The sequence below is a fragment of the Naegleria lovaniensis genome (genome assembly GCF_003324165.1).
Source record: "Naegleria lovaniensis strain ATCC 30569 chromosome Unknown tig044, whole genome shotgun sequence".
NCBI classification, from domain to species: Eukaryota; Heterolobosea; class Eutetramitea; order Acrasida; family Naegleriidae; genus Naegleria; species Naegleria lovaniensis.
Genome location: NW_025407866.1, coordinates 182,567 through 208,083, shown reverse-complemented (window position 1 = coordinate 208,083; position 25,517 = coordinate 182,567). Strand labels below are relative to the sequence as shown.

The 25,517-nt window shown below is 37.7% G+C and overlaps 10 protein-coding genes across 10 annotated transcripts; 7 read left to right on the top strand and 3 right to left on the bottom strand.

Annotated features, from left to right (window-relative positions):
• Positions 1 to 448: 448 nt before the first annotated feature.
• Positions 449 to 4,045, top strand: C9374_010651 (uncharacterized protein; the record flags this gene model as incomplete). The annotated part of the gene is made up of 1 exon (XM_044686219.1): positions 449 to 4,045. One exon carries the CDS (start codon positions 449 to 451, stop codon positions 4,043 to 4,045), a length of 3,597 nt encoding a protein of 1,198 aa, XP_044543806.1.
• Positions 4,046 to 4,143: 98 nt separating this feature from the next.
• C9374_010650 (uncharacterized protein) lies at positions 4,144 to 5,779 on the bottom strand (the record flags this gene model as incomplete). The annotated part of the gene is made up of 2 exons (XM_044686218.1): positions 4,144 to 4,358; positions 4,453 to 5,779. The coding sequence occupies 2 exons, from the start codon at positions 5,777 to 5,779 to the stop codon at positions 4,144 to 4,146; spliced, it is 1,542 nt and encodes a 513-aa protein (XP_044543805.1).
• A 957-nt stretch (positions 5,780 to 6,736) lies between these two features.
• Positions 6,737 to 13,438, top strand: C9374_010649 (uncharacterized protein; the record flags this gene model as incomplete). The annotated part of the gene is made up of 4 exons (XM_044686216.1): positions 6,737 to 6,931; positions 7,009 to 7,134; positions 7,435 to 8,722; positions 8,847 to 13,438. The coding sequence occupies 4 exons, from the start codon at positions 6,737 to 6,739 to the stop codon at positions 13,436 to 13,438; spliced, it is 6,201 nt and encodes a 2,066-aa protein (XP_044543804.1).
• A 712-nt stretch (positions 13,439 to 14,150) lies between these two features.
• Positions 14,151 to 16,058, top strand: C9374_010648 (uncharacterized protein; the record flags this gene model as incomplete). Its single annotated transcript, XM_044686215.1, has 1 exon — positions 14,151 to 16,058. The coding sequence occupies one exon, from the start codon at positions 14,151 to 14,153 to the stop codon at positions 16,056 to 16,058; it is 1,908 nt and encodes a 635-aa protein (XP_044543803.1).
• Positions 16,059 to 16,828: 770 nt separating this feature from the next.
• On the top strand, positions 16,829 to 19,066 carry C9374_010647 (uncharacterized protein; the record flags this gene model as incomplete). Its single annotated transcript, XM_044686214.1, has 1 exon — positions 16,829 to 19,066. One exon carries the CDS (start codon positions 16,829 to 16,831, stop codon positions 19,064 to 19,066), a length of 2,238 nt encoding a protein of 745 aa, XP_044543802.1.
• Positions 19,067 to 19,223: 157 nt separating this feature from the next.
• On the top strand, positions 19,224 to 20,333 carry C9374_010646 (uncharacterized protein; the record flags this gene model as incomplete). The annotated part of the gene is made up of 1 exon (XM_044686213.1): positions 19,224 to 20,333. One exon carries the CDS (start codon positions 19,224 to 19,226, stop codon positions 20,331 to 20,333), a length of 1,110 nt encoding a protein of 369 aa, XP_044543801.1.
• A 197-nt stretch (positions 20,334 to 20,530) lies between these two features.
• Positions 20,531 to 21,903, top strand: C9374_010645 (uncharacterized protein; the record flags this gene model as incomplete). The annotated part of the gene is made up of 5 exons (XM_044686212.1): positions 20,531 to 20,678; positions 20,860 to 21,003; positions 21,088 to 21,127; positions 21,293 to 21,652; positions 21,768 to 21,903. The coding sequence occupies 5 exons, from the start codon at positions 20,531 to 20,533 to the stop codon at positions 21,901 to 21,903; spliced, it is 828 nt and encodes a 275-aa protein (XP_044543800.1).
• A 244-nt stretch (positions 21,904 to 22,147) lies between these two features.
• Positions 22,148 to 23,071, bottom strand: C9374_010644 (uncharacterized protein; the record flags this gene model as incomplete). Its single annotated transcript, XM_044686211.1, has 1 exon — positions 22,148 to 23,071. One exon carries the CDS (start codon positions 23,069 to 23,071, stop codon positions 22,148 to 22,150), a length of 924 nt encoding a protein of 307 aa, XP_044543799.1.
• A 226-nt stretch (positions 23,072 to 23,297) lies between these two features.
• Positions 23,298 to 24,404, bottom strand: C9374_010643 (uncharacterized protein; the record flags this gene model as incomplete). The annotated part of the gene is made up of 1 exon (XM_044686210.1): positions 23,298 to 24,404. One exon carries the CDS (start codon positions 24,402 to 24,404, stop codon positions 23,298 to 23,300), a length of 1,107 nt encoding a protein of 368 aa, XP_044543798.1.
• Positions 24,405 to 24,555: 151 nt separating this feature from the next.
• On the top strand, positions 24,556 to 25,416 carry C9374_010642 (uncharacterized protein; the record flags this gene model as incomplete). The annotated part of the gene is made up of 1 exon (XM_044686209.1): positions 24,556 to 25,416. The coding sequence occupies one exon, from the start codon at positions 24,556 to 24,558 to the stop codon at positions 25,414 to 25,416; it is 861 nt and encodes a 286-aa protein (XP_044543797.1).
• Between the last annotated feature and the right edge of the window lie 101 nt (positions 25,417 to 25,517).

Here is a 25,517-nt window from a genome sequence, read left to right as displayed (position 1 = left end):
ATTATTATTATGTACTGCCAACAAGTTCACGTTCGTTGAATGCAAAATGGTGCTGAAAGGTTTTTATGAAAGCACAGATTTGTGTGGATCTGCACTGCAATTTTTTTAATGAGTGAGTGAACGGAAAAGGAATGGCTCGGTATTATTTGGGTTAATGACATGATTAAATGTTTTTGATGTGCTGACTTTTGGGTTCACACACGCTTCAACAGGAGGTTTTTCATGATACCAAATGACAAGCTTCAAGAGAAAATCAAGACGCATTGAAAGAAGGGATGATGATGCTTGTGTTGTGGCATGCTCTTAATCAAAGATTTTCAATTTGCTCTTTTTGCAACAGCTGAAAATGTCACTTGTCATTTCCAACACCAATCAAGAAAAAAATTAGCGAAGCGCCCTTTGTGGTGTTATCCATCAGTACTCTTCTAGTCCAAACAAAAACATCATAATGTCCTCGACCACCATTACTTCATCTCCTATTTCCTCTCCACAACAACAACAACAACAACAACGAGCGTCAAGTACTCCTCCTTCCATTTCCTCTCCATACACAAGTCCGAGTCAACAATCATCATCTCCTCGTTTATTAAATAATTCCTCTCCATCTTCATCCAATAATTCTAATAATAATTTCAATAATAACAATTCTACTACTGGCCATTCGAATCATTCACAAACATCCGAATTAACATCACCAACGACACCCCGACAGTTTTTATCTGATTTTAATGACATTGACATTCCAAAGGTGGCTCAATTTTTTGAAAATGATTCATTGAGTGTGTTGGAAGAAGATACTTGGAAGGAAATGTTATTGTGTTGTTTTGTACCATCTTCGCAACAATTGACTTTTAAACGAAAAAAGTATTCATTTGGAAAGAAGAGTCAATTATTGGGAGGAAATTCTTCTCATCCATTGACGATGAACGAGACACAAAATGATGTCATAAAAGTCATGAAAGGATTAGATAACACGTCGAAAGGAACAGCATTGATGGATTTGAGCGGATTGCATCATATTTCTAGCAAGTCGCTTTTCAGATTGAAACAATTATTGTATTATAGATTTTTCTTCTATTCGATTCAAAACTATGCATTGGGAAATGTCACACCAACCGAACAATCCAATGCTTCAGGTACTCCTCACCATCATCATCAAACCTCTTCGAGCTCTTCCTCTCAATTTCTAAGTCCAAATTCATTATCTACAAATACTAGAAACTCAATTCGATTGGCTCGTAGTAGTACTCGATTCGGAGAAGGTGGAATTTCACATGCTCTCGGAAGCGAAGCCACTCATTTGGAAATGTCAAAAAAAGAATTTTCAGCCATGAAAGAAGAACAACTCGATGCATGGAAACAATTTAAATTTACAACCAATCCTGCATTGAAACCCATGTGGGTCAAATTCTTGACATCGACTCGTTTTACACCCATTCAAAAATGTTCACTCATGCATTTAGCTTCCAAGTATAACCAGAGCTTAATTTTGGAATGGTTGTTTGATGAGTGTGGAAATGAGTCACTCTTTGCTGTAGATACCATGAAAATGACTCCTCTCTTTTATACGTCATTCTTTAACGCAACTGAAAGTTGTGCATTTTTATGTACAAAAATTAAGAATGCATCCATGCCTTCACGTCAACGCAAGCAATCGAATGAACAAACTTCATCCACAGGTAGAAAACCCTTCTTCAAATCAAAATCAGATTCTCCAACAACATCGAATAATTCAACTTTCCAAAATTCAAATGCACTCGAAAAGATCATTCAACAAGTTGATGATGAATATGGATACAATGTTTTCTATGTTGCTCTCAAGAGAGGTTGTTTTGCAGTGTGTGACATGTTAATTTTATTTGGAGCTACTCTTGATACGACCATTCGAGGAGGAGAGACCATGTTGCATCGAGCATGTTTTGAACTACCACTCGATCGAATTGTTTATTTAATTCAGAAAGGAGCTGTCTTGTTAAAAAAGGATCAAAAAGGATGCATGCCATTGTTTAATTTAATTGGAAGAGAAATTGAAGCAGAGACAGTACCAACATCTACGGAACAACACAATCAGCTAGTGTCACCTCGAAAACTCACTCAAACTACTTCAACAACAACAACTGAGAATTATGTATCATCCAAAGACGTGACAAATTCTGAAGATCACACAACAAGCATGACTACTTCATCAACTCTACATGAAAACAAAATCGACGACCATTCATCCATATCTACAGCGAATGCAAACTCTTCAGGTGCAACACCGTCGGTTCAAGTTGAAGAGGATTCAACAATTATTGACGAGTTTTTAGAAAATCATTCTCCAATTGCTGAAAAACATGACAAGGATGCACAAATAACCATTACCGCAGCTGAAAATGAAAATGCAACAAATGTGGCTCACGTATTGAAACATTTGTCACCCAAGTTGAATGTTGAAGGAAATGTTTCACCTTCTTCGAGCGCTGATAGTTCAGATTCGATGGACATCTTTAGAGAACTCGATGAAATGTTTATGAGTGAAACTGGACAAGTCGATTATCAAGTGAAAAACAAACTCTTGACCAGTGACAACCGTAAAAAGAGAGAACCTGTCAAACTTCCAACAGCTCTCAAAATGCGTTCCAATTCTCTCAATGCCATTTCTGCAGGATATACACCTCCCGGATTATTGGAAGACATCAAACTACGATCGTCACCCATTGTCATTCCAACAAGCAATGTCTCTTCCCAAACCAATTCCAATAACAGCAATACTGGAAGTAGCAACAAGACTCTAAGTACTGTATCTGCATCGTCAACGACTTCTTCATCCAATCTTTCACCAAATAATGGCTCCCGTTTTCCAAATCACATTTCCCACTGCTTGCAAGATGAATTTTCTCTCAAAAAGAATATCATGTTTAAGGCCATGGAACAATTGGTACCACAAATGGGATGGAGTTCTAAAACTCTCATTCTTGCAGCAAAGAAATTTTATGGTTTGAGTGAACAAGAAGCACGTGATTTGTTTTATAATGAAGCTTCTGTCATGACTACGAAATTAATGGCAAGTGCAAGTCGAGGAGAAAATGTTACGGCAAAGAGTGATTCTAATCATGCATCAAATCCAAGTAGCTCCTCTTTAGAAAATTCCAATTCAGACGCTTCTGCCGCGTCTGCTCCACAAGCATTGCCATTTCCAAGACCCACGGCCATTACTCCTTCACATCAAAATATTTTGACACGAAAACATCCATTATTGGAAATGATATTGCCCTACATTTCGAGAGAACAATTTTGTAAAACTCTCAAATCTCAAAATTATCATGGAAGAAATATTTTGCATGAATGTGTCATTAAGGGAGACTTGAAAACAATGCAATTAATTGTGAATGATTTATTACAACCTCGAAAGAGTACTCTAGGTTCAGCGTTGAAAGTTCTTTCTCACAAAAATTCACATCAACAGCTTGTCGAATTGTCAAACGAACAAAAATTATTGGAAAAGCAACGCTACGATGAAGAGTCCATGGAGAATATTTTTATTTTACATGATTTGTTGATAGAAGTGGATAATGACAAGTCACAAACTTGTCTTGCCTATGCTTGTGCAGAGGGAAACTCGTTTGCTGTGAAATATCTCATCTCAGTGTATAATATTGTTGGAGTTCAAATGATGAAGACACCACCTCCAAGATCATCAAATTCTTCTTCGACGTCGTCTCTTACCTCTCATTCACAATCGGTTTCATTGTTGTCTCCAAGAAGCAATGACGGTACAGCGTCAACAATATCAGCAGCATCCCCTTCATCCACTTTTTCTCAAAAGAGTTCATCCACCATGAATTTGGATCAAAAATCAACAAAAACTTTATTGTACAAGGTGTTGCACATGAAAAATAAGCATGGTAAAACACCTTTGGAAATTGCCAAATCATCACATGGTAATCTTCCATGTGAAGATATTATTGAAATGTTAGCGACAGCATTGGAGAAGAGTGGAACTCAAAATGGTGATAGCTCTTCGTCATTCCAAATTTTCAAAAGAAAGAAAAACAAGCAATAAATTTTCAACATTATCCAATTCAAACTTGAAACTTGTTTTTGAAAAAGTCAAAAATTCTAATTGAACTCAATTCTTGTTTCCAACAAACGGTTGTTCTACTACACGTAAGAATACAAATGACTTTCACAATATTTGGCAAGTTCTTTTTCATATTTTTCTCGTTGGTCCTCGACAGTCTTGACATAGTGTAAACTCATGACACATTTCATGCTTTTGTATTCTTTTTCATCTCTTGTCCAATAGGCTTGAACAAATTCTCGGGCATGTTGAATGTTCAATCCTGCATGCTTGAAACATTTTTCAATTCGATGATCTGTGGCATTGAAGTTTACAAGCAACAATTATCATTTCAGGTTTGATGAACAATTAAAAATAATGTCCAATCAATTAATCAATATATTACTAACCTCCATTCAATCCAATATCCCAATCTCCTCCTTTTTTAGTATAATCCACACACTGCTTAATATGTCTTTGCAACATTTCTTTCACTCGATGATTAAACATCAAACCAGGTCCACCCATAAATCCCTGTCTACTATCTCCCAAGGCAAGAGGACAAAAATTCGTCCATTGTCCATAATATTGAAAGAAATTTCCCAAACAATGTGTATCCACATATGAATCCGTATCGACCACAAAATACCAAGGTGAAGAAAATCGTTCCAATACATATTTCAGTGCATAGATAAACGCCGATTGACTTCGTTTCCATTCATTGGACCAATCATCAAATGCTGAATTAACTTTCATGGAAATGGTATTGGGATGGACATGTTCGAAAATATTCACAAAATATTTCTCCACCAAGTCCAATGAATATTCATCGAGATATAGATCTGCCTCATGATGATCATTCAAATGTTCATTCTTCTGTTCAACAATCATTGAAGAATTGTTACTGATTGAATCTTGTTGTTTTTTCACAAGTTTCTCAATTTCTGCATGGGTCATTCCATATTCGGCCATGAAAAATTCTTTACCTTTCCAAAACAGTGGTTCATAATCGGCATTCGTTGTCAATTCATGACGTTTAGGAATGGGATCCAAAACAAACACTCGTTTATGCTCAAAATTTAAAAGCCATCCCATTCTCAACATGGACAGTGTTAAATTCATATATCGAGGTTGAATGGAACTCATGACTCCAACACTCATGTAATGAATGTATTGTGTTTCATCGACGGATCGTTTTTTATGGAATTTCATGTCATGCATGCATTTGGATTTGAGAGAGTCCAATACGAGTCGAATGGTAGTGGAATTGTTGACGACAACATGACCTGATGATTGTGGAGTCGACGATATTAATGTTGTTTCAGTAGTAGTGGTTGGATGGTCTTTCGATGGTAAAGGGTCATCCATTTTGCTCGGATGAAGAGGACCACCATCATTTCTTTCATGACATTTTGGAGATGAAGGTTGAAGGTTGACATCGAATGGTTGGGATTGTACAGTATGTTCTTGCTGCTGCTGTTCTAATAATTGATTAATCTGTAGACTCATTTCTTCAATTTTTTGAGTGAGCTGTTGAATTTCCATATCGAGATGATTAGAATTTCTCTTACTCGATGATGACTGATGATAAATAAAGATGACATTGCACACAATGAATAGAATGAGTAGAAGGAGAATGAGTGTGAAAGAGGACGAGGATTTCATTGAAAGTGAGAAGAAAGAGGAGAGAGGCCATGATGTGGAGGCATTCTTGGAGTGATTGGTATTGAGTGTCATGATGATGTTGGGTATTTTTGTTGTTTACCCCCTTGCGTGAAATCTGGTCGCATTAAATTATTTGTGTCCGCTATCATAATCGATGTTGATTTCTGTAATTGGAAATTATGGTGTCAAATTGCTGACAAGAGCTCTGTGGTTCAATAACTCTAAAATTTTCGTCACCACTGCAATGACAGCGTTTAGGAAGTTGAGATTGTTTGGTTCGACAGTCAAGACCGTTGTTCGATTCCTGAATTCTTTCAAATGTGAACCAAGTTTTTAAATTTCAAAATTTGTATCTTTCGTAGTAGTCAAATAATGAATAGTAGATAGTGGATATAAGAGATTGAAACTATTTGTCAGTTGTTCTTTAACTAATTCATCCATTCTTTGTCTGCCAAAACGATAGAAGTACAAGTGCTAATACTTAGAGCGTGGTAGTTCCAGTGTTTGAAAATTGTTCTTAATCGAGTGATATGATTTTTGAGTTGGTCCAATTGACTTAATGGAATTTTCTCGAGCCCAATCTCTTTGAACTTGTTTTAATTTGCTACTTTTTCATGTTCCAATCGATGTTGGATTAAACGTAATAAATTTTAAATTAAAATCTTTTCTACAATGAACCAAAATTGCCTCCATGATCTACATTTTCATAAGCACTCTTTAAATGTTGTTGGAAAATGATGGCTTTGCTCCCGAGAGCATAATATCATAGTTGGAGAATTGTAACAATTTTCATCATCAAAGGCTCTTATTAAATTTTCACCCGTGGAATTGTTTTACTGCAGAATCCAACGCTCGTTTTGCACCCCGCTCGTTTTTTTGTAATGTTCAAAAAAAATAGAACACGCACGAACGAAATTCTTCTCACACTTTTGTTTTTCGCTTACCCTTCTCCCAACAGCAGTACACAACAACCATTTAACTTATATACAATCCCGAATCCACATTCACTAGTATTGAATCAACATTAACATGTCTGATAGCGAGGATAGCACATCTACAGGTGGCGGAGAACAAGTGATTGAAGACGTTTCTGACGAAAGCCATGATCCAACATCAAACAACGACGATAACATCATGCAAGATGATGAGGAATCAGAACCCGAAATCTCATCAAAACCAACACGTAATACAACAACACGTACAACACGAGGGTCATCACGAGCGGTATGTTTTTCCATCAAGTATTTGTTATTAATTTACTAAATTTATGTCATTAATTTGAAAATTCCAACTCTGATTAGAATTACAAAGAATCAAGTTCAGACGAAGAAGAGAATGAAAACCAAGACACTATCGAAGACGATGAAGAAATCATTTCGACAACCACGACACCCGTTCGTTCTCGAAGGTCAAGAGCTGAACCAAAGGTATGTGCTCTTCTGATGATGATCTTGTTCACACCTTATACTCTTTATTTACCTTATATACATTATGTTTACAATACACTATTGCTCATGATTCATCCTTTCATAATTATTTGATATCATGATGATGATGTTTATTAATAACGAATTGATGATTCCATCATCATCACGGCAACCACCATCATCACCACCAAAACCATCATCATCAACCTTCACACCATGACAACCTTCCTGACATATATTATGTTCTTTCATGATTCTCATTCACTGTGAATCGTGTTTTGTGTTGCCACACACCATCAGAATTACAACGTTGATGATGCTTTCAAACAATTAGAATCCGTGGTGGATGACGAGGAGCCAGAAGAATCAGATATACCGAAGAGGGCACGAAGATTTAGACGAAATCCTTCATCATCATCAGCCTCCTCATCTACTACTGGCACAACCACAGGACGAGTCGTACGGAGAGGAGCCAACAACAAATCTGCAGGTATTGGCGCTGGAGATTATGAGATCCCTAAGCGAGGTCTCAGAGAACGATCCAAAAAGGTCAACTATGCAGAGAACGATGAAGAAGAAGCTATGGAGGATGAAGAACAAACCATCCAAGATACCGCCACTCAAGAAGAAGGCTCCGAAAGTCAAATGGTCGTTGACGACGAGGAGGAAATTGTTCCAGTCAAAAGCAAAAGAACCGTTTCACGTACAGTTAAACGTGGTGGTGGAGGAGGAAACACGACCAAGACCCGAGCACGCACAGCGAGAGCCAAAAAGCCAGCACAACGAAAGAGAGTAGTCGACTCTGATGACGACGACGAAGAGGATGTTGATGACAATCTCACCAGCAGTGAAAGTTCCGATGATGATACCTCGGAAGACAACGAAGAAGATCATGCAGAGAATGAGATTGATGAAGGTCCAACTATTGTATTGGATGAAGACAAGGATGATGTCATTGAGGCCATCCTCGCATGTCGAGAACGCAAGCAAGAGGAAGAAGGTTTGGATGATGACGATGAGAATGCATCTGACGAACAGAATGGAGCATCTTCTTCCGACGGAAAGAAATCAACATCTAAAGGAGAAGTTGTGATTGAATACTTGTGTAAATATAAGAAAAAGTCCTACTTACATTGTGAGTGGATTCCTAGGTCGGAATTGGATGAGGACATTCAAACCAGGAACAAACTCAACCGATTCCACAAACAATACGATGTTAAATACTTTGAGGGATTGGAAGAATATTTCAATCCGGAATTTGTAGAAGTTGAACGCATCATTGATCGAGGTATTTGGGATGGCTCCGAGGTGTATCTTGTGAAATGGAAGGGTCTCTCATATGCCGAAGCAACATGGGAATTTGAAGAAAAGATTGAGGATAAGGATAAGATTGAGCAATATAAGAAATTTAACAAGATACCACCAGCCAATGAACGAAGAATTCCATCTAGGCCAGCTCCAAACAAATTCAAAAAGATGGAAGAGTCACCCTCATTTAAGGATGGCAATCAACTCAGAGAGTATCAATTGGAGGGTTTGAATTGGCTAGTTTTTTGTTGGTATCAACGAAGAAGTTCAATTCTTGCAGGTATGTTTGTGACAATTTTCTAATAATTTTGTTAACAACTTGTTTGTGCGGTGATTTTTATTATTATTAATGTTACTCGTTTACCAACTCTGAACCGTTTCATACGAAACTACAACAACCACAGACGAAATGGGTCTCGGTAAAACAGTACAAACAGTTGCCACTCTCGAATACTTGCGTGCCTTTGAAAACATCCGAGGTCCTTTCTTGATTGTAGCTCCATTATCTACCGTTGAACATTGGAGAAGAGAGTTCGAAAATTGGACTGACATGAATGTCATTGTCTTCCATGGCAATGTTGATGCAAGAAATATGATCAAGAATCATGAATTCTTTTATAAGGATCCAAAGACTGGAAAGCATGTCCATCAAAAGCTTTACAAATTCAATACACTCATTACCACATATGAAATTGTCATGGCTGAATCATCCTTCCTTTCAAAGATACCATGGCAATACCTTGTAGTGGATGAGGGTCATCGTCTCAAGAATCACACCTCTAAACTCACTCAAGTGTTAAAAACGTTCTCAGCAGGTCACAAATTACTGCTCACAGGTACACCCATTCAAAATAACTTGACTGAATTGTTCTCTCTACTCCAATTTCTTGACCCTGATACATTTTATGATTTGGACGAGTTTTCCGAAATGTACGGAGACTTGCAAGGTGAAGGTGGCTCAGAACGAGTGGAAGAGCTACACAAGTTAATCTCACCCTACATTTTGAGAAGATTGAAGGAGGACGTTGAAAAGAGTATTCCTCCCAAGGAAGAAATTGTAGTCGAAGTTGTTCCTACTTCCATTCAAAAAGCATACGAGCAAGCAATTTTCAAACGAAACAGAGAGTTCCTAATGAGAGGAGTCAGTAAGGCTCAAAACATTCCAAAGCTTACCAATGTTTTGATGGAATTGAGAAAGGTTTGCAACCATCCATTTTTGGTGAGTGGAGCAGAAGAGAATATCACTAGAGGAATGTCCGATACAGAAATTAACGAAGCTCTCATCAAATCATGCAGTAAAATGATTCTAGTGGACAAACTGCTGAAGAAACTCAGAGAAGGAGGACACAAGGTTCTCATTTTCAGTCAAATGGTACTCGTGCTGAACATTTTAGAAGATTACTTGAGATACAGAGGCTACACCTACGTTCGATTGGATGGTACCATCAAGGGATCTATTCGTCAACAAGCTATCGATCGATTCAATGACCCCAATATTGATACATTTGTATTCTTGGTCTCTACCAAAGCTGGTGGTGTAGGTATTAACTTGACCTCTGCAGATACAGTCATTATTTATGACAGCGATTGGAATCCTCAAAATGACCTTCAGGCCCAGGCCAGATGTCACCGTATTGGACAAACAAAAGAAGTCAAAGTATACCGATTACTCACCAAAAACACAAAAGAGAAGGAAATCTTTGAGCGTGCCTCCATGAAGTTGGGTCTCGATCGTGCCGTTCTCTCCTCGAACAATGAGTTTGTGCAATCGTCTTCAAAGGGTAGCACACAAAACAAACCTGCCCTTGAAAAGGAAGAATTGGAACTTTTACTCAGACATGGAGCTTACTCTGCTTTCAAAATTGATGATACAGAAGAACAGAAAATGTTGATGGATGAAGATATTGATACAATTATGGCTCGAACAGCAACAGTCGTGAGATATGACCAAGCCTCTCAAGGAGGTAGTGAAAATGCTGGTGCTCTTTCTAGTTTCTCAAAAGCAACATTCTGCTTCTCTGAAGATATGCAATGGGAGAACTTGTTGCCACGTGAGAAAACTGCCACAGGTCTAATGAAGCTACTCAGTGAAGACTCATCACTCGAGACAGACAAACAAAAGGAAGATTACATGAACGATGTAAAAGCTTTGGTAGATGCCAAAATTAACGAAATTGAAAAATTCCGCTATCATCCTGATGACGAACTCGCTACTCTTCTCACTCAAATGATGTATGCTAGATTATTGGATGCAGAGCACAAGGAGAAGGCAAAGGAGTGGTTAGCAATTTTGGAACAGCCACGACTTCGAAACGGTTCATCTAGAGACGAAGCCACTGAAGTTTCTGATACTGAAGATACCAAAGAATCCACCAAGAAAAAGACAGGCGGTTGGTACAAGGCTGAAAGACAACGATTCCAAAAGACACTTTTGGAAATTGGATGGGGTAAATGGGCCAGAATTCGTGAAAGCAAACTCCACAATCATTCCATTGAGGATATTCACTCTCTTGGAGAATGTTTTATTTCACAATTGGCAACTCTTATTGAGGGTGAAAAGGAAGTAGAGTTTTTGAAAATGCTTATCGACTCGGCTGCTGTTCCAGAGGAAACATCAGAGAATACTGATCAGTCTCTCAAGATTGATTTCAAGTCGAAGCCGATTCGAGCAGCTGACCATATCAAGATTCATTTACCTCATGATGAGGATTTATCAACTGCAAGCCTCGAAATTATCAAAGTCGCACAACACGAACATTCAGAAGATACAAAGCAAGCAAGAGTTTCCAAGAAAAAGAAGTCCAAATCTCAAGCCAGCTCTTCCAAGAGTTCCAAGAGCGACAAGAATATGTGTGTACGTTTCTATGAGCTCACTGAAAAGGATAAGGAAAAGCGAACTTGTGATTTGGCTGCACCTGGTTGTAGCGGTGAATACTTTGTGAGATTGAATCTTGCAACTGGCTCAAAAACTTCTCCTAGTTTTAATGTGAATGGTGTACATCCAGTACTTGAGGACAAGGAATGGATCGAGCAAGCCAAAAGAGGAGGCAAAACTTGGGTTAAAAAACTGAAATTCAACTTGTGCTTGACCAAGATTTTGGAAGCCTACAATGGTAAACTCACCACCGATAACATTCCAAAGGTAAATTTGAAACCTCCAACAGATTGGTGGGATAAAGAGTGTGACAGAGATTTGATGCTTGGATTTGAAATTCATGGCTACGGACGATTAGAACAAATCAAGGAGGATACTTCACTTTGCTTTAAGCAAAAGCATGATGACCATGTTGCAAAAGCAAAGAGTAGAAAAGAGAAGAAGGATGCCGATTCTTGGCCATCCATTGCAGCGATCAACAAGAGAGCCAACAAGCTCATGGAACTTCTCACGAAGGAGAAGGATATTTCAGCTCTTTCCATCCTCAAATCGGGTGATGACACAGATGAATTACATTTCGAGGATGAAGCTGAAATTGCTGAACCCAAGTCTATTGTAGAGTCATGGAGCAAGAGAGAGAAGGCAGATATTCAACGTGTATTGATGAATCACGGTTTATGTCCCAACGAAAGTACACACGAGCCAAATTTTGCTAAAATTATCTCGCTGGCTAATCTGCGAAAAACAGAGAGCGCAGTCAAGTCCTATGTTTCTCATTTTATCAAGTCTGCAAAGGCCATTACGAATGCTAGCTCTGGCGACGATGAGGACGAATCCGATGCTGAATCGAAGAAGAAGTCATCATCTTCGAACGAAAAGCTCACAGAGATACCTCCACAAACAGCCAAGAAAGTCTTGACTAGAATTGAACTCATGAATGGATTGTATACCCATGTTTACCCACATTGGGATGAATGTAAAACCAAATTCAGCTATCTCAAATCATCTGGTTTACCAAAGTGGTGGAAATCCGGACAACACGATAAGGAACTCGTCAGAGGAATTAAGAAGCATGGCTTTGACTTTAAGAAGATCTTTGAAGATAAGAATTTCAAGTTTGGCTCCAAAGAGCCTCCAAGAGACGGTCTTGTTATTGGAAGAATTGAAGAAATTGTTCAATTAAGCAGAAAAATTGGTGTTGTGGGCTCACCAACCAAATCCAAGGGGTGGAATTTCACACCAAAGAAGACTCATGTCACTCTCAAATCTCCTCCATTGGCAGAAAAGAAGGCTTCCTCGAGTAGCAGCAGCAGTGGCAGCAAACGAAAGGTCAAACGTCAAACAACACTTGACTTTAAGCCAGCTGAAAATCCAGAAGATCCAATTGAGGAGACCAGCGACCACGACGAAGAAATGAAGGACGAAGGTACAACTACCTCCTCCGCTTCTACTGCTCATGTTAAGGATGCAACAGACCATTCGTCCACCACCTCTTCTTCAACGAAAGAAGAGTCCTCTTCGAGCAAAGAGACCACCAAAGAGTCCTCCTCCTCTCACAAAACAACACCAACCAAAGAATCAGCAACGTCATCCTCTTCATCGTCACAACAAGAAACTTCGAATACAGCACTTGCCACAGAAGAAGAAGACGTCCTGAAGAAGAAGATCCCAAAGAAGCCAGCCAAACAAAAGGAAGAACGATCTCCTTCACTCAAACGAAAGAAGGACGATTTTGGCAGCAATTCTCACAGCAATGCATACGGAGACTCTGACGAAGATTATCATACCCCAAGAAAAGGAGAATATGAACCCAATGACAAGAAACGAAAGACCTCATCACCTGCGCCTTCAGAACACGATTCTCGAGGCAAGTATTATGGAAGTGGTAGCAGCAGTAACCACGGTAGAGACAGTCGAGACTCGAGGGATTATGGCAGAGACAGCTATGGCAGAGATTCTCGAGATCATTACAATCATTCACCAAGTCATCACCACAGAGACCGTGATGATAGAAGGGACCGAGATTCGAGAAGAGACAGCGGTTCATATCGTGACAGCAGAGATTACAGAGATTCCAGTCACAACAGCCATAGAGGAAGTAGTAGTCGTGACCACCGATAATCTGCGTTAATAAGCATAAAATTACCTCAACTTAAATTATTAAACAATTTATGAATTGTTTCACTTAAATTGAATTCGTCCACACGCTTAATTTTAACGTTGTGAATGCTGCTTATTTTAGGATACTGTTTGCAAAATCTGACGGTTCGTCAATAAACTGATGTAATAATATTCAATACGATGCTTTTTCAAGCTACCCTTCTTTAGATAGTACTTTGTAATTTCAATCAACAATCATTTTTGAAAACCCAAATCTTTTGTAATGTTTTCACGAATTCTAATAGACATGTTATAAATTCACTCAGTACCATAATTTGATTTTGTTTTTCGTTATCAATGGCAGTAAATCTGTGTTGACGTATCTATTGTTAATCCTTATGTATCTGATATTTCACTCGTCCAAACCGGGTATCGATAGTAACGATTGAATTATTTCTTGATAATCTAAATCATGCCAAAAGAGACGTTTGATCATTGCTCAAATACAATTGCGTTAGTTAATAATTTTAGGATATTCAATTTTTTCCACTGTACACAAATAGTAGTTGTTTTGCTATCTATTTAAAATCGAAAAGGATCTTGTATTATGGCAAAATTTTCTGTGTAAATTAGTTTGTTTGGGGGTTTTCTGCGACATTTTTTTTGATTTAATTAATATTTAATTTAATTTAACAAATTGAATATTATAAACAACATTAATTTAAAAAAAATCATGTACATAAAAATCTTTTCAGTTACTGCAGTACCAACAATGAATGATTTAAAATTGTTATGGACACTTTTATGCGTTTTTTCATTAATTTATGCATCCTCATCCATCGGCAGTTCTCCAACCATTTCAAAATATCATAACAATATACACAACTCAATTCCTGTAACAAATACTGCAGAACGACCATCCGAGTTTCATAATGTACATCCAACACACTCCGAGTTTCATGAAAATTCTCTCCGAGATTATTTTGTATGGCTCACCGATGTGCATTATGATCCCTTGTATGATGATTCTGTTCCGGCCAAGAATTTCTGTCGGCCTCTTATTCACCATAATGAAGTAGCAACAAAAACTTCTTCTTTCAGTAGCAACCCCACAAGAATTTCACGGAGTTCTCAACAATGGCACGCTCAATCCATTCATCCATCCAAACACGATTTATTCATCATTGAACAAATTGAAAAAGAATTTCATGAAATGAGGCGAATGGAAGAGAAGGAACAAGCCTTTCGCTATTTGGAAGAAAAACGAAAAAAACTTGAGCAACTGATCAATGATGGAAGAATGAGACAACGATTATTGCAGTCTCCAATCATGTATCCTCAACAAAAAACAAAATTTGGAAAATATGGATGTGATGCTCCAGTGTCGTTGGTTCAATCGACCTTTCAAAAAATTGGACAAGTTATTAAGGAAGAACATGCAAAAGATCCTGATTTTATTATCATGACTGGAGATTATAACGCACATCATTTAAAAGATGCACAACAAGCACTGTTAAATATGAGAGATGTCACACGAATGATGCAACAAGAAATTGGTCGTTCTGTTCAGAATATTAAGAAAATTCCATTATTGCCTTGCATTGGAAACAATGATTTATTTCCAGATTATTATTTGCCATTTATTGAGGATCCAGATAATGGTACACTTGCTCTCAAATGGTACGACCAGTTGTGGAATGAACCTGTGGGATGGAGTCAATTATTTGGCCTCAATGAAACTTATCAACGAGAGACATTCCTCCGAGGAGGATATTACAAATACGAATTGAACAAGTTTTCAAATGGTAAACCAAGCAAAATTATCATTCTCGTATTGAATTCCATGCTATATTCAAAGAATCGATGGCCAGAAATGAAAAACGGCCAAATGCCATCCGATCCTTCAGGCCAATTCAAATGGATCCAAACCGAATTACTCAATGTGAAAAATCAAAACGATCAAGGCGTTGAAATCTCTGTCATTATAGCGACTCATATCCCTGCTGCTCAAAATTCATACGACGACAAAGAGTTATGGGAAGAGGAATATTTGGAAAAATTCAAAAATTTAATTCAACCCTTTAGCAAGTATATTCGAACAATATTATATGGTCACTTGCATAAGGACGAATTTCGTTTACTCGTGTCCAATCAACAGAAAGATGTAACCAACACGAGAAAGAATTCACACAACAACGACCCTGTAGATATTTATGGAATGATTGGACTCTCTGTTTCTCCTGTTTTTTCAAACAATGTCGGCTTTCGAGTGTTATATTACGATCAACATGCAACCATTCAAGACTATGATCAGTACTTTATGGATCTCTATTCAAGTAATCAGTTGAATCAAGCACTCTGGAACAAGGAATATTCCTTTTCAACTGCCTATCCAAAAGTATTTGAGAATGAACAATGTATCAATCCCAAGACGATTTCAACGTTATTGAAAACACTTAAAAATCCAATGCTCACACCTGATGAGAATAACACAATGATGACCTCCTTGATGAAATACTTGAGTTATTACACTGGCATGTATATTAAGGATCGTTACAAATTTTATTGTGAATTCGATCATGCAGATGAAGCTTCATTTTTGCAATGCATTAATAACGGAACAGATAGTGGATCATCCTAAAAAGAGAATTCCATGCTGCTCACTCTTCAGCATTTCTTAATTATTGAACGAGAATTCTCAGAGGAAAATTTCACACATGGAAAATATTTGCTCTCCTCATTCACGCACGTTTTCATCATCACATTGTTTGAGAAGCAACAACGTCGAGTGGGCCAATAAATGACACTCATGCGATGCTACTCTCGCGAAACCCTTGTTGTCAAAAATGACCATTATGGAAGCAATGAAATTGTCATGCATAAATACCCCATGAGCAACATCGCGCCACTACACTTTGCATTTCAAGTTTCGAGTTACTTCAAAAGTCAATTGTAATCGCACAGCATGCTAATCCTTATCCTACCAAATTATCGGCATGATGAAATTACCGTACCACACGTTGCATCTGGGGATCGCAACTCTAGATGGTGCACATAACTAGTTCGTCTGTAAGAGTCGCACTTTTCCATCCTACTTCTTTAAAAGGAAGGCATGAAATCCTTATCGAAATCTGACAAGCGGTTTTTTGTGGCAACAACAAATATTTCAGTACCAATCAGCGATTTGTATTAGCCGAAGAACGAGCAAAAGAAACAACAAGGCTAAACTCTGGACCTACTAAAAAATACACTACTGTCAGTTGTCAGTTCACTCAACCCATCCTTTTACTCTTCCAAAACAACCTCACTAACAACCAGTTCCTCTTATCTCAAGCATCATCCCTTGTTGCTCCTTTCTTCATTCCTTCATCAAAAGCATTAAAAAAAATTTTTCCAAATTTATCGAAAAATATGTCTGTAACGACTTCCCCTTCTCCTTCCATCAACACCAACAATAACAGCAGCAACACTCTTTCCTCCTCTTCCCAATTTTTTCCAAATTCTTCTTCTTTCAATTCTTCTTCTTCCGAATTATTGAATCATCAGCCTTCGATATCGGTAACAGGAACAACAACAACAATAACGGAAGAGGAAGAACGAAAATCATCATCCAATGTCCATAATAAGAATTCTATTCGTTTCAATAATCACCATCATTCAAATATAACAAACAACAATAATAATAACGTAAATACAATTATTCCAACAACAAGAATAATAACTGATGCATCATCAGTTGATAGTAACATTTCATCATCATTGACCACTACGGAGAATCGGCTCGTGGAAAATAATGATCAAGGAGGAATTTCGATACCGCTGTCAACTGTCAAACCAACTGCTACCAACAACAACAACACTCTCTCCCAATCACAACCACTCGCCATTCATCATCAAATTGAATACGCTCTTCTCCATTCCACTTGTAATAACACCCATAGTAGCAGTTGTAGTAGTATGGACGATGATTTGGATGAAGACGATCAATCCGTGTCCACTCCAATTTCAATTCCAAGCATCCCTTCCACTCCTTCTCAATCCAATATTCTTACAACCGCCACGACAACAACAAATGAATCTGTCAATCCCTCTTCGACAACAAGCTCAACAATGAATTCGACCACAAGCAGCAGCAACAACAACACGGTGACACCCATCCGAAAACAAACCGAAGAGCTCGAAGATTGGGAAATTATTGTTCGAAATCGAAATGCTCAACAAATGAATCGAATGGCGAATACAAATTTATTGACTGATAGTAAACCTTCGTCGACGGTTTCAACACCCTTGTCACCTTCAACGCCCCAACATGCCTATCATCAACAACCTCAACAACAACAACAAAATAACGACGAACCATCCGCCGATTCAACATCTTCGACACCAATTTCGATGGACAAGAAAAAAGGAAATCAATTATGGTCAAAATTGAGAAAATCATTCAATGTCAAGAAAAATGCATCCTTCGAAGAATCGGTCGTGTCCTCGAATTCGAACGGCTTTAGTGGAGGTGGTGGTACGGGTTCTTTGGGATATTCAAGCTCAAAAAGTTCATCATTTAAAAGCGTCACTGATTCTGCAACTTCATTGACAAGCTCAAATGGTTCTATCGGCGTGCTGCCGTCACAAACCGTGCGAGTCCCTATTGGATCAGCCGTTTTCACCAATTCTCAACAACAACCAAAGAGTATAGAAAATGCCTCAAAAGACCAAAGTTTTTTAGAATTTTTGGATAGCGTCGATTGTCGAATGAATGTGGTTTCGATCGATTCGTTAGATGATGGAATTTCTGTAAGCTCCTCAACCATGGCCTCTTCATCTTCGACGAGCATATCAATTGCACCTGAATTGAAAAAGTCAAAATGGTGGAAACCTTTAAAGATTATCAAGAGCACGATCAAGAAACAATTACGAGAAGAAAAGCGAGAATCGAAACAAAAGACACAAAGCAATTCGACGAATAGCAGCGCAAGTCTTACTCTTTTGACAAGTGGCAGTAGCAGTCAAACAGCACCGTCTTCAAGTGACACTCTCTCAACAACTACCTTACAAACCAGTAGTAGCGATGAAAAATTTAGTGTATTGGTTGTGAGCAAACAAGCAACAACCATGAGTGCTGCAGAAGATGAAATGCGAAATTGTTTACAAGATCCAATTTGTATGCAATTATTTCATGATTTTTGTTGTCAAGAATGTTCTCAAGAAAATCTCGTGTTATGGAAAGAGCTCAATAAGGTCAAGGCTAATTTCAAGAAACTATCCGATCGACGAAGAAGTCGAAGTTTAAAATCCATCCATGCCAAATTCTTTGCCCCTGACGCAGGTGACAGCTCCGCTTTGGAAGTGAATGTGAGCGGAAAAACAAAACTTCAAATTGAGGAACATGCAAATAGCAACCGAGTGAGCCTTCAATCAGGTGCCAATGTGTTAAATAATTTGCAACGAGATTGTATGAATAATTTATGTGACAGTTTTTCGAGATTTATTTTAACAGAAGAATATCGACAGTGGAGACAAATGCGATTTGGTTTGGATGATTTTTATGAAGATCCATGTGCAAGTAATACCACTTCGACCACGCCTTCAACCATGATGCCTTCGACCACCAATACTACGACTTCATCGAACACAGATTCTGAAATTAAATAATTTTGTTTCTAAGGTCAGCAATTTTGAATTATTTTCTTTTTTCAAAGTATAAATACGACAATTCAATATTTGATTTTGTTTTATGTAAATATTACCCTTTACAAGACCATTAAATAGTTCTTAATTATGAATATTCAACAATGAATTTTTGGAAAAAATGTCTTTACCCAAATCAAGCAATACGGAATACAAGGCAGAAATTGCACAAACTCGGTCCTTCTTGAGATTATATTCGGATCAGGCTCAGTGTTTGAAATTGGAGAAGGAATATCAAGCAAAAGTAAATTTGAATTCCAATATTTCACGACAAGAGGCTTTCAATGATGTTGAAGAGCCTCCTCATTCTTCTTCTTCTTCCGATGATGAGAATGATGATGAATTATGGAAAAACCAAAAGTCTTTTTATCCATTATGCATGGCAACTATGGATTATTTCAGACGATGGGTACCCACTAATGATGATGATCTTTCATCTTCCTCTTCTTCAACAACATCTCTTTTAATTTCCAAGATGAATGAAGAAGAATATTATCAAAATAAGTATAATGAGAAGAAGCAGAAACAACCTTCTTCATTGGAATGGAGCTCACGATTGGAAAACTCGGAAATGATTCATTTCAATCAATTTCATGTGAATTCTGCTTCTGAAATCAGTTCTCTTCAACAGTTTATAAAAGACCATTCACATCCTTCATCGTGGATGGAACAAGCTCATCAAAATGAACAATTTATGAATCAAGTGAAGAGAAGTCGAATACGAGATGTCATGCCTCAATTTTCCAATCGTCTCAGAGAATGGAAAGCTGCAAATCGTGGTGCGTATAAGGATGTAGAATCTCAGGATGAAACTACAAAAATGTTTGACATTTTCTTGTCAGATGTTAAAAACAGACTTGCCAATTGTTTGGCTAACAAGAAAACCAAATGGCAACAAGTGTTACAAATCAATGACAAGTCTCTGAAGGCAACTACTCCTCTCCACTCAACACATGAGGAATTAATGGCAAAATTTGCATTTGCTCATTGTGGTGCCTCCTATCACGAATTATTGTTTAAGGGAGTTATGATGAGTTGTGAAAAATCATTGAAAACATGTTTAGAACAGCGGCTGTCCTTCATGAAGAATAATTTTCGAGAGAATTTGGAAAATGAAAAAGTTGGTCCCATATTCAACTGTTCAGAAGAATTACTTAATGACGGCAACTTGGACTGCTCCAAATTTGCAAAACAACACATCTTTGACTTGATGAATACACATCTCAAATAGTGGAATAACCTTGATTATGATTCAACAGAAGGGTTAAGGAAATACCTCAACATACATCCATGACAGTTTTACAACACCAAATGCAATGTACAATTTCCAAATGTCCTTTCTGCCAACACTTACTGACATTTGACAGAGATATCTAAAAAAAAATTCACTGCTGCTAGTACTTTCCATAACCACCTGTTACATTCATCATGTTGTCTTGGCTCACAGGAGGAGAATCTGAAACTAGTACAAATTCTTTTTCATTTCCAACGCATCCCGAAGTCACCATTCTTTCAGAACCACAGAGTTCCGATGTTCCGATCATCATTGATGGAATGGTTTTGTTTTCATATAAAGGTTTGTTGGTGGTGTTTTGATGGGAATTATTTCAAACCATCACGAATGATTTAAATTCTCCAAATTATTTGATGATCAACGTTGGATCGTGTGTGGTTTCTTCTCTAATGTTGATTTTTAATAATTACCAAATTTATCAATTATTTTAAAATAATTATCCTTTTTCTTTAAAAATTCATAGAAATCATGGCGATTCGTGAGGAAGCTACCAATGAACAAGATTACGAAGTTCTCTACGAAGAACCAGAAAACTATCGTCGAATGCTCATCAAAAAGAAAGGCGAAGGTTCCACCGGTGAAATTAAACGACACAAATACACTCGAAGTAATTTTCCATGTTCACCCAAAGAAATGTTTGTGGCTATACGCGATTTTGAGAGAAGAAAAAATTGGGATGATTGATTGGAAGAGAGAAATGTGTTGAGAGTGTTTCGTTATGTCGATAAGGAGTAGGTTTTTTTCTAATAATGTTGTCATGGCAGATGATGAATTGTTATTGTCAAACTCCATGATGTGTGAAATGTTTCAATCATTTTCATAATATTTTACACACTCTAATAATTACGATTGAAATTGTTGACATTTATTTTGAAAAAAACAACAAACGTTTTCAGGAGTGGTCACAAGGTCGTCATTTCTATCGAACGAACTGCTCATAAGGGCGTCTTTCCAGTTCAAGGTAGAGATTTTATTTCCATGACAGGAGTGGTTCAACTCAATGAGTTTCACTATGTGACACTTTCTAAGGCATTGGAATTTCGAATGGTTCCCTATGCAACTACATCCAGTGACAAGACAAAATCTCCTCCACCTCTTCCAGCAGATAAATATGGACCTTCAGAAGGATTTAATGGATATATTCGTGGAGTGAACAAATTTTTTGCCAATGAATGTTTTGGAAATGAAACCACAACGACCTATACAACCATTGTTGAGACTGATGTGAGAGGATGGGTTCCAGCCACTGTGTACAAGTAAGTACAAGCGTGATAGCCACATATATACATAGTTTAAATTTTGAACAACTTGGAATTTATAATATGTGTTCATTTGTTTAATTACAAATGGAATGAATCTACATTACGGTAGTTGGTTTGTCAAGTTCATTCCAGCACAAGGAGAAGGAAATTTAATTAAGGGATTGGAGTGGAGAAAAACGAATGGTGTTGGTTCTGATTTGAATGAATTTTACTACAATCATGACAGCCCACTTTTTAACAAGTAATGAATTTCAAAATGTAGATTTGCCACATCATTGTACATATCTCTTCACCACGTTTGCTTTAAGTAAAAAAATACTCATTCTTTCGTTTTTACACTAGGGTAATTTTCTTTCAGGCCGTGTTTGATATGCAACGCATTTAAGTACCTCTCAAATCAACACGCATGAATTCTTTAACAATTTCCCACCAATTGTCTAAGCTAATATTGAATTTTGAGAACTTAACATAATTGAAAAATCAATCATTTCATTCATCTTTAATGAGATATTCCAAAATCCACTCAAATATAATTTCAAATAAATATTCATATAAAAATCGCCAAAGGATCACCATAGAAACAAAAATACTTAATCGAGTCACCCATGTGTTTTTTGGAGAAACAATGACATCAATAATTGTGAGTGAGGTCATAAAAATTACCAAGAAAATGGAAAAGAGAGTTCTGCCAACTTTTTTCGAGTAGGCAATCTTTTCCTCTCGTGTGGCTTTGTGTCGTATTGGATAGTAATGTTTGTGTTTGATATGGGGATGAATAGGATCAATCACAGAATCGACATCTGTGTAGGTGTTGGTATGAGTGGTCGAAACAGAACCAACACTCAATGTGGAGTGGTCTTCATCTTCGGAATCTATGGGATGATGATTGGTTGTGGTTGCTTCTAAAAGCCTTTTATGGTGATGAGAGGAGGCAAATTCTTCATCCTCATCCGAAGCTGCACTTTGGTCCAGGTCCTTTCCACTCTTCTTTCTCGCTATCCATGTATCATGACGAGGATCCTCTTCCTCGTGTTTCATGCCTATATTCCTCAGTGCAATCTTTTCAAACTGTTTGATATTCAATGATTGTAGGACAGGATGTGTTGATGGATCATTGGGTTTCTCTTTTAATTTACTTGTTGTTGTAGGAGAAGGCAAGTACTCTTGAGGTTCTTCCTCAATTAATCGTACATGATGATTGTTACGGCTACCACTTGAATGACTCACTGGTTGATGAAATTGAGAGTGATCTGCCATACTAGTCTCAATAATTTCCTCATTATCATCATCATACTCTCGGAATCCCGAATCACGGAGTGTTGTATGATGAACGTGTTCAAAGTCATCATTTGATGATGAAATTCCCAAACGATTATTATTTGAGAGTTTGTAATTGATTTTGTTCCGCAACATTTTTTTTGCATTGAAAAACATTTTTTATTTTTTCTAAAAAAGGACCTTATTATGTATCTAATTCTTTTTTCCTTAATAAACAATTATAAGCAGATAATAAATAATAAATACTTCATTTAATAACTCTATTATTCACCATTACAACACTCCAATGGGATCCACCACTTAAAGGGCATCCATTCATCGGAACATCATTTCTTGGTAATCTTCTTTTTTTACAACCTTCTCACAATTGCATGGAATCTTCCTGTTCCTCCTTCACGCAAAGCATTCCCAAATATTCCGACAAGGAAAACTTGAGCACCACCTCTGGCAAATCCTCACATGCTTCCATCACTAAATAAATTGGAAAATCATCACTCGATTCCGATAAACGGCACACGCACAATGCAGAGTCGCTATCGCCCAAAAAAATAAAATCATCCTTACCACGGAACCATTCAATGTGTTCGTATTGATCGGGATCCATGAGGAATAGTTGATGTTCCATACAAATTTCTTCATCGTTCACTTTGGATTTATCGGCAACGTAGAGTGAAGAGCCTCGTTTCCATTGGATGGAACCAAACAAGCTGATGGCATCGCTCAACACCATGTCCCGATAACGACGTTTCTTAATGGAGAGAGGGAGTTCTCCGCCCAACTTTTCAATCAACTCGCATACTTTAGGACTTAATGGATGTGGCCATGCAGCTGCATCTTGGGTTGGTTGTTCTGATTGAATTTGTTGTTGAGCTGCTTGTTGAGCCTTCTTAGATTTCTTAGTGGGACGCTTTTCCTTCTTTGGAATGGGTTGAGCTTCCGTTTCTTCTTCCAATGGTTGTTGTTGTTGTTGATCCACATTTTCCTTATCATCATGCATCATTTCCATCTCATCCTCCTCATCCTCATCACGAGAAGTGGTACGCTTTTTACTGGTCTTCTTTGAGGTTGCCTTCTTTTTAGAAGTCTTTCGTTGTCTCTCTTCATATGTATTATGAGAAATGCTCTCCTTCCTCTTCTCGGTACATTCCTTATAATTCACATGCTTTCGACGACGAGTACCATGAACAATGTTTTCCTCGGCAACAGCTGTTGGATTTTTGAGAATTCTCTTGGAACGATCCTTTGGTTTGGTCTTGAAACCATTGACCAAGATGATTCGTTCGCCAGTGGCTTCATCCATCACGACACGAGCAGTGGTTAGTGTGAGTTTCTCTTCGGGATGATCTGGTTTGATTGATTGAGTAACTGTTTGAATGGCTGTCTTGTCAGAGTCAGTAAGTTCACCAACTTTGACATAGACATGACCGTCTTCGGTTTTGAATTTACGTCTTGCAGCTTCCTTTGTCATTGGTTGTGTGGAGAGTAATAATTAATTTTTTTTTATGAGTTTTGAGAAAATGTAACGTTCGTTATTTTGGTGTTAAAAGTGTTAACGGTCGTTTTTGGCGGGGGTTATTGCCTAATGCTAAATAATCAGCCTTTTTTTAAAGCAAAACAAAATGCCATTCCAATATTTGATCACTGGCTTTCTCTTGTTTTTTATTGTCACACAACTGCATGTAGTCCTTTCTGAGAACACTCACACTCGGCAGGATGCATCATCACTCCATTCCGAGACCATTTATTGGATTGGAGGATTGAACGGCATTTGGCAAGATCCGAAAAATTGGAACCTCGGTTACCAGATTCATCCATCGACTTCCTTACACTGCATGTACAGTGTCATGCCACCTACAGATTTGGAAAATGGAGGAAAATTTCGTTTATATAGTGACAAGACATGGAATTGGTTCCAATGGTTGAATCGAAGTTCTGGACATTATTGTCATCCTTCGTTGACAGAGTCCTCTCCTGTGAATTTGTTGCTTAATATTTCAAGAAAAATTTCACCTCATGATTCCATTCATAATCCAATGGAAGAAACCCTCATTTCAAATATTGACATTTTCAAAAGTAGTACTAATAACAATGAGGATGATACATTCATCTTGGATGAAGTTTTTGGAATGCCTTTTGCCACACACGAAATCTCCATCATTATTCCAAGCACGAAAAACATTTATCAAAAATTGTCCTCGGAAGAACATGAAGCCATTGTACAACGAGTGGTCACATCCATGGTCAAGATTGCAGGAGGTGTAACCACACTTCCAGGTAATATTGGTTATTGGATGTCTCAACATTCATTCAAGCAAGAATTAGTGAGCGAAGAGATTACCATTGTGACCATGAATATTCCCAACCTGACCAAAGAGATCAAACGAATGGTAAAAGAAATTGCCGTGTCTGTGGCCAAAGATTTGAATCAAGAAGCTGTTTTTGTGAAAATTGATACACATGCCTTTCTAGTCACACCTTAACTCGTAGTAATTGATTGGAATTACGATCGCTCATGATGACAACCATCAGAATGGACAATATCTTACAATGGCAATGAATACTGTTGTCGTATTGTGGATCC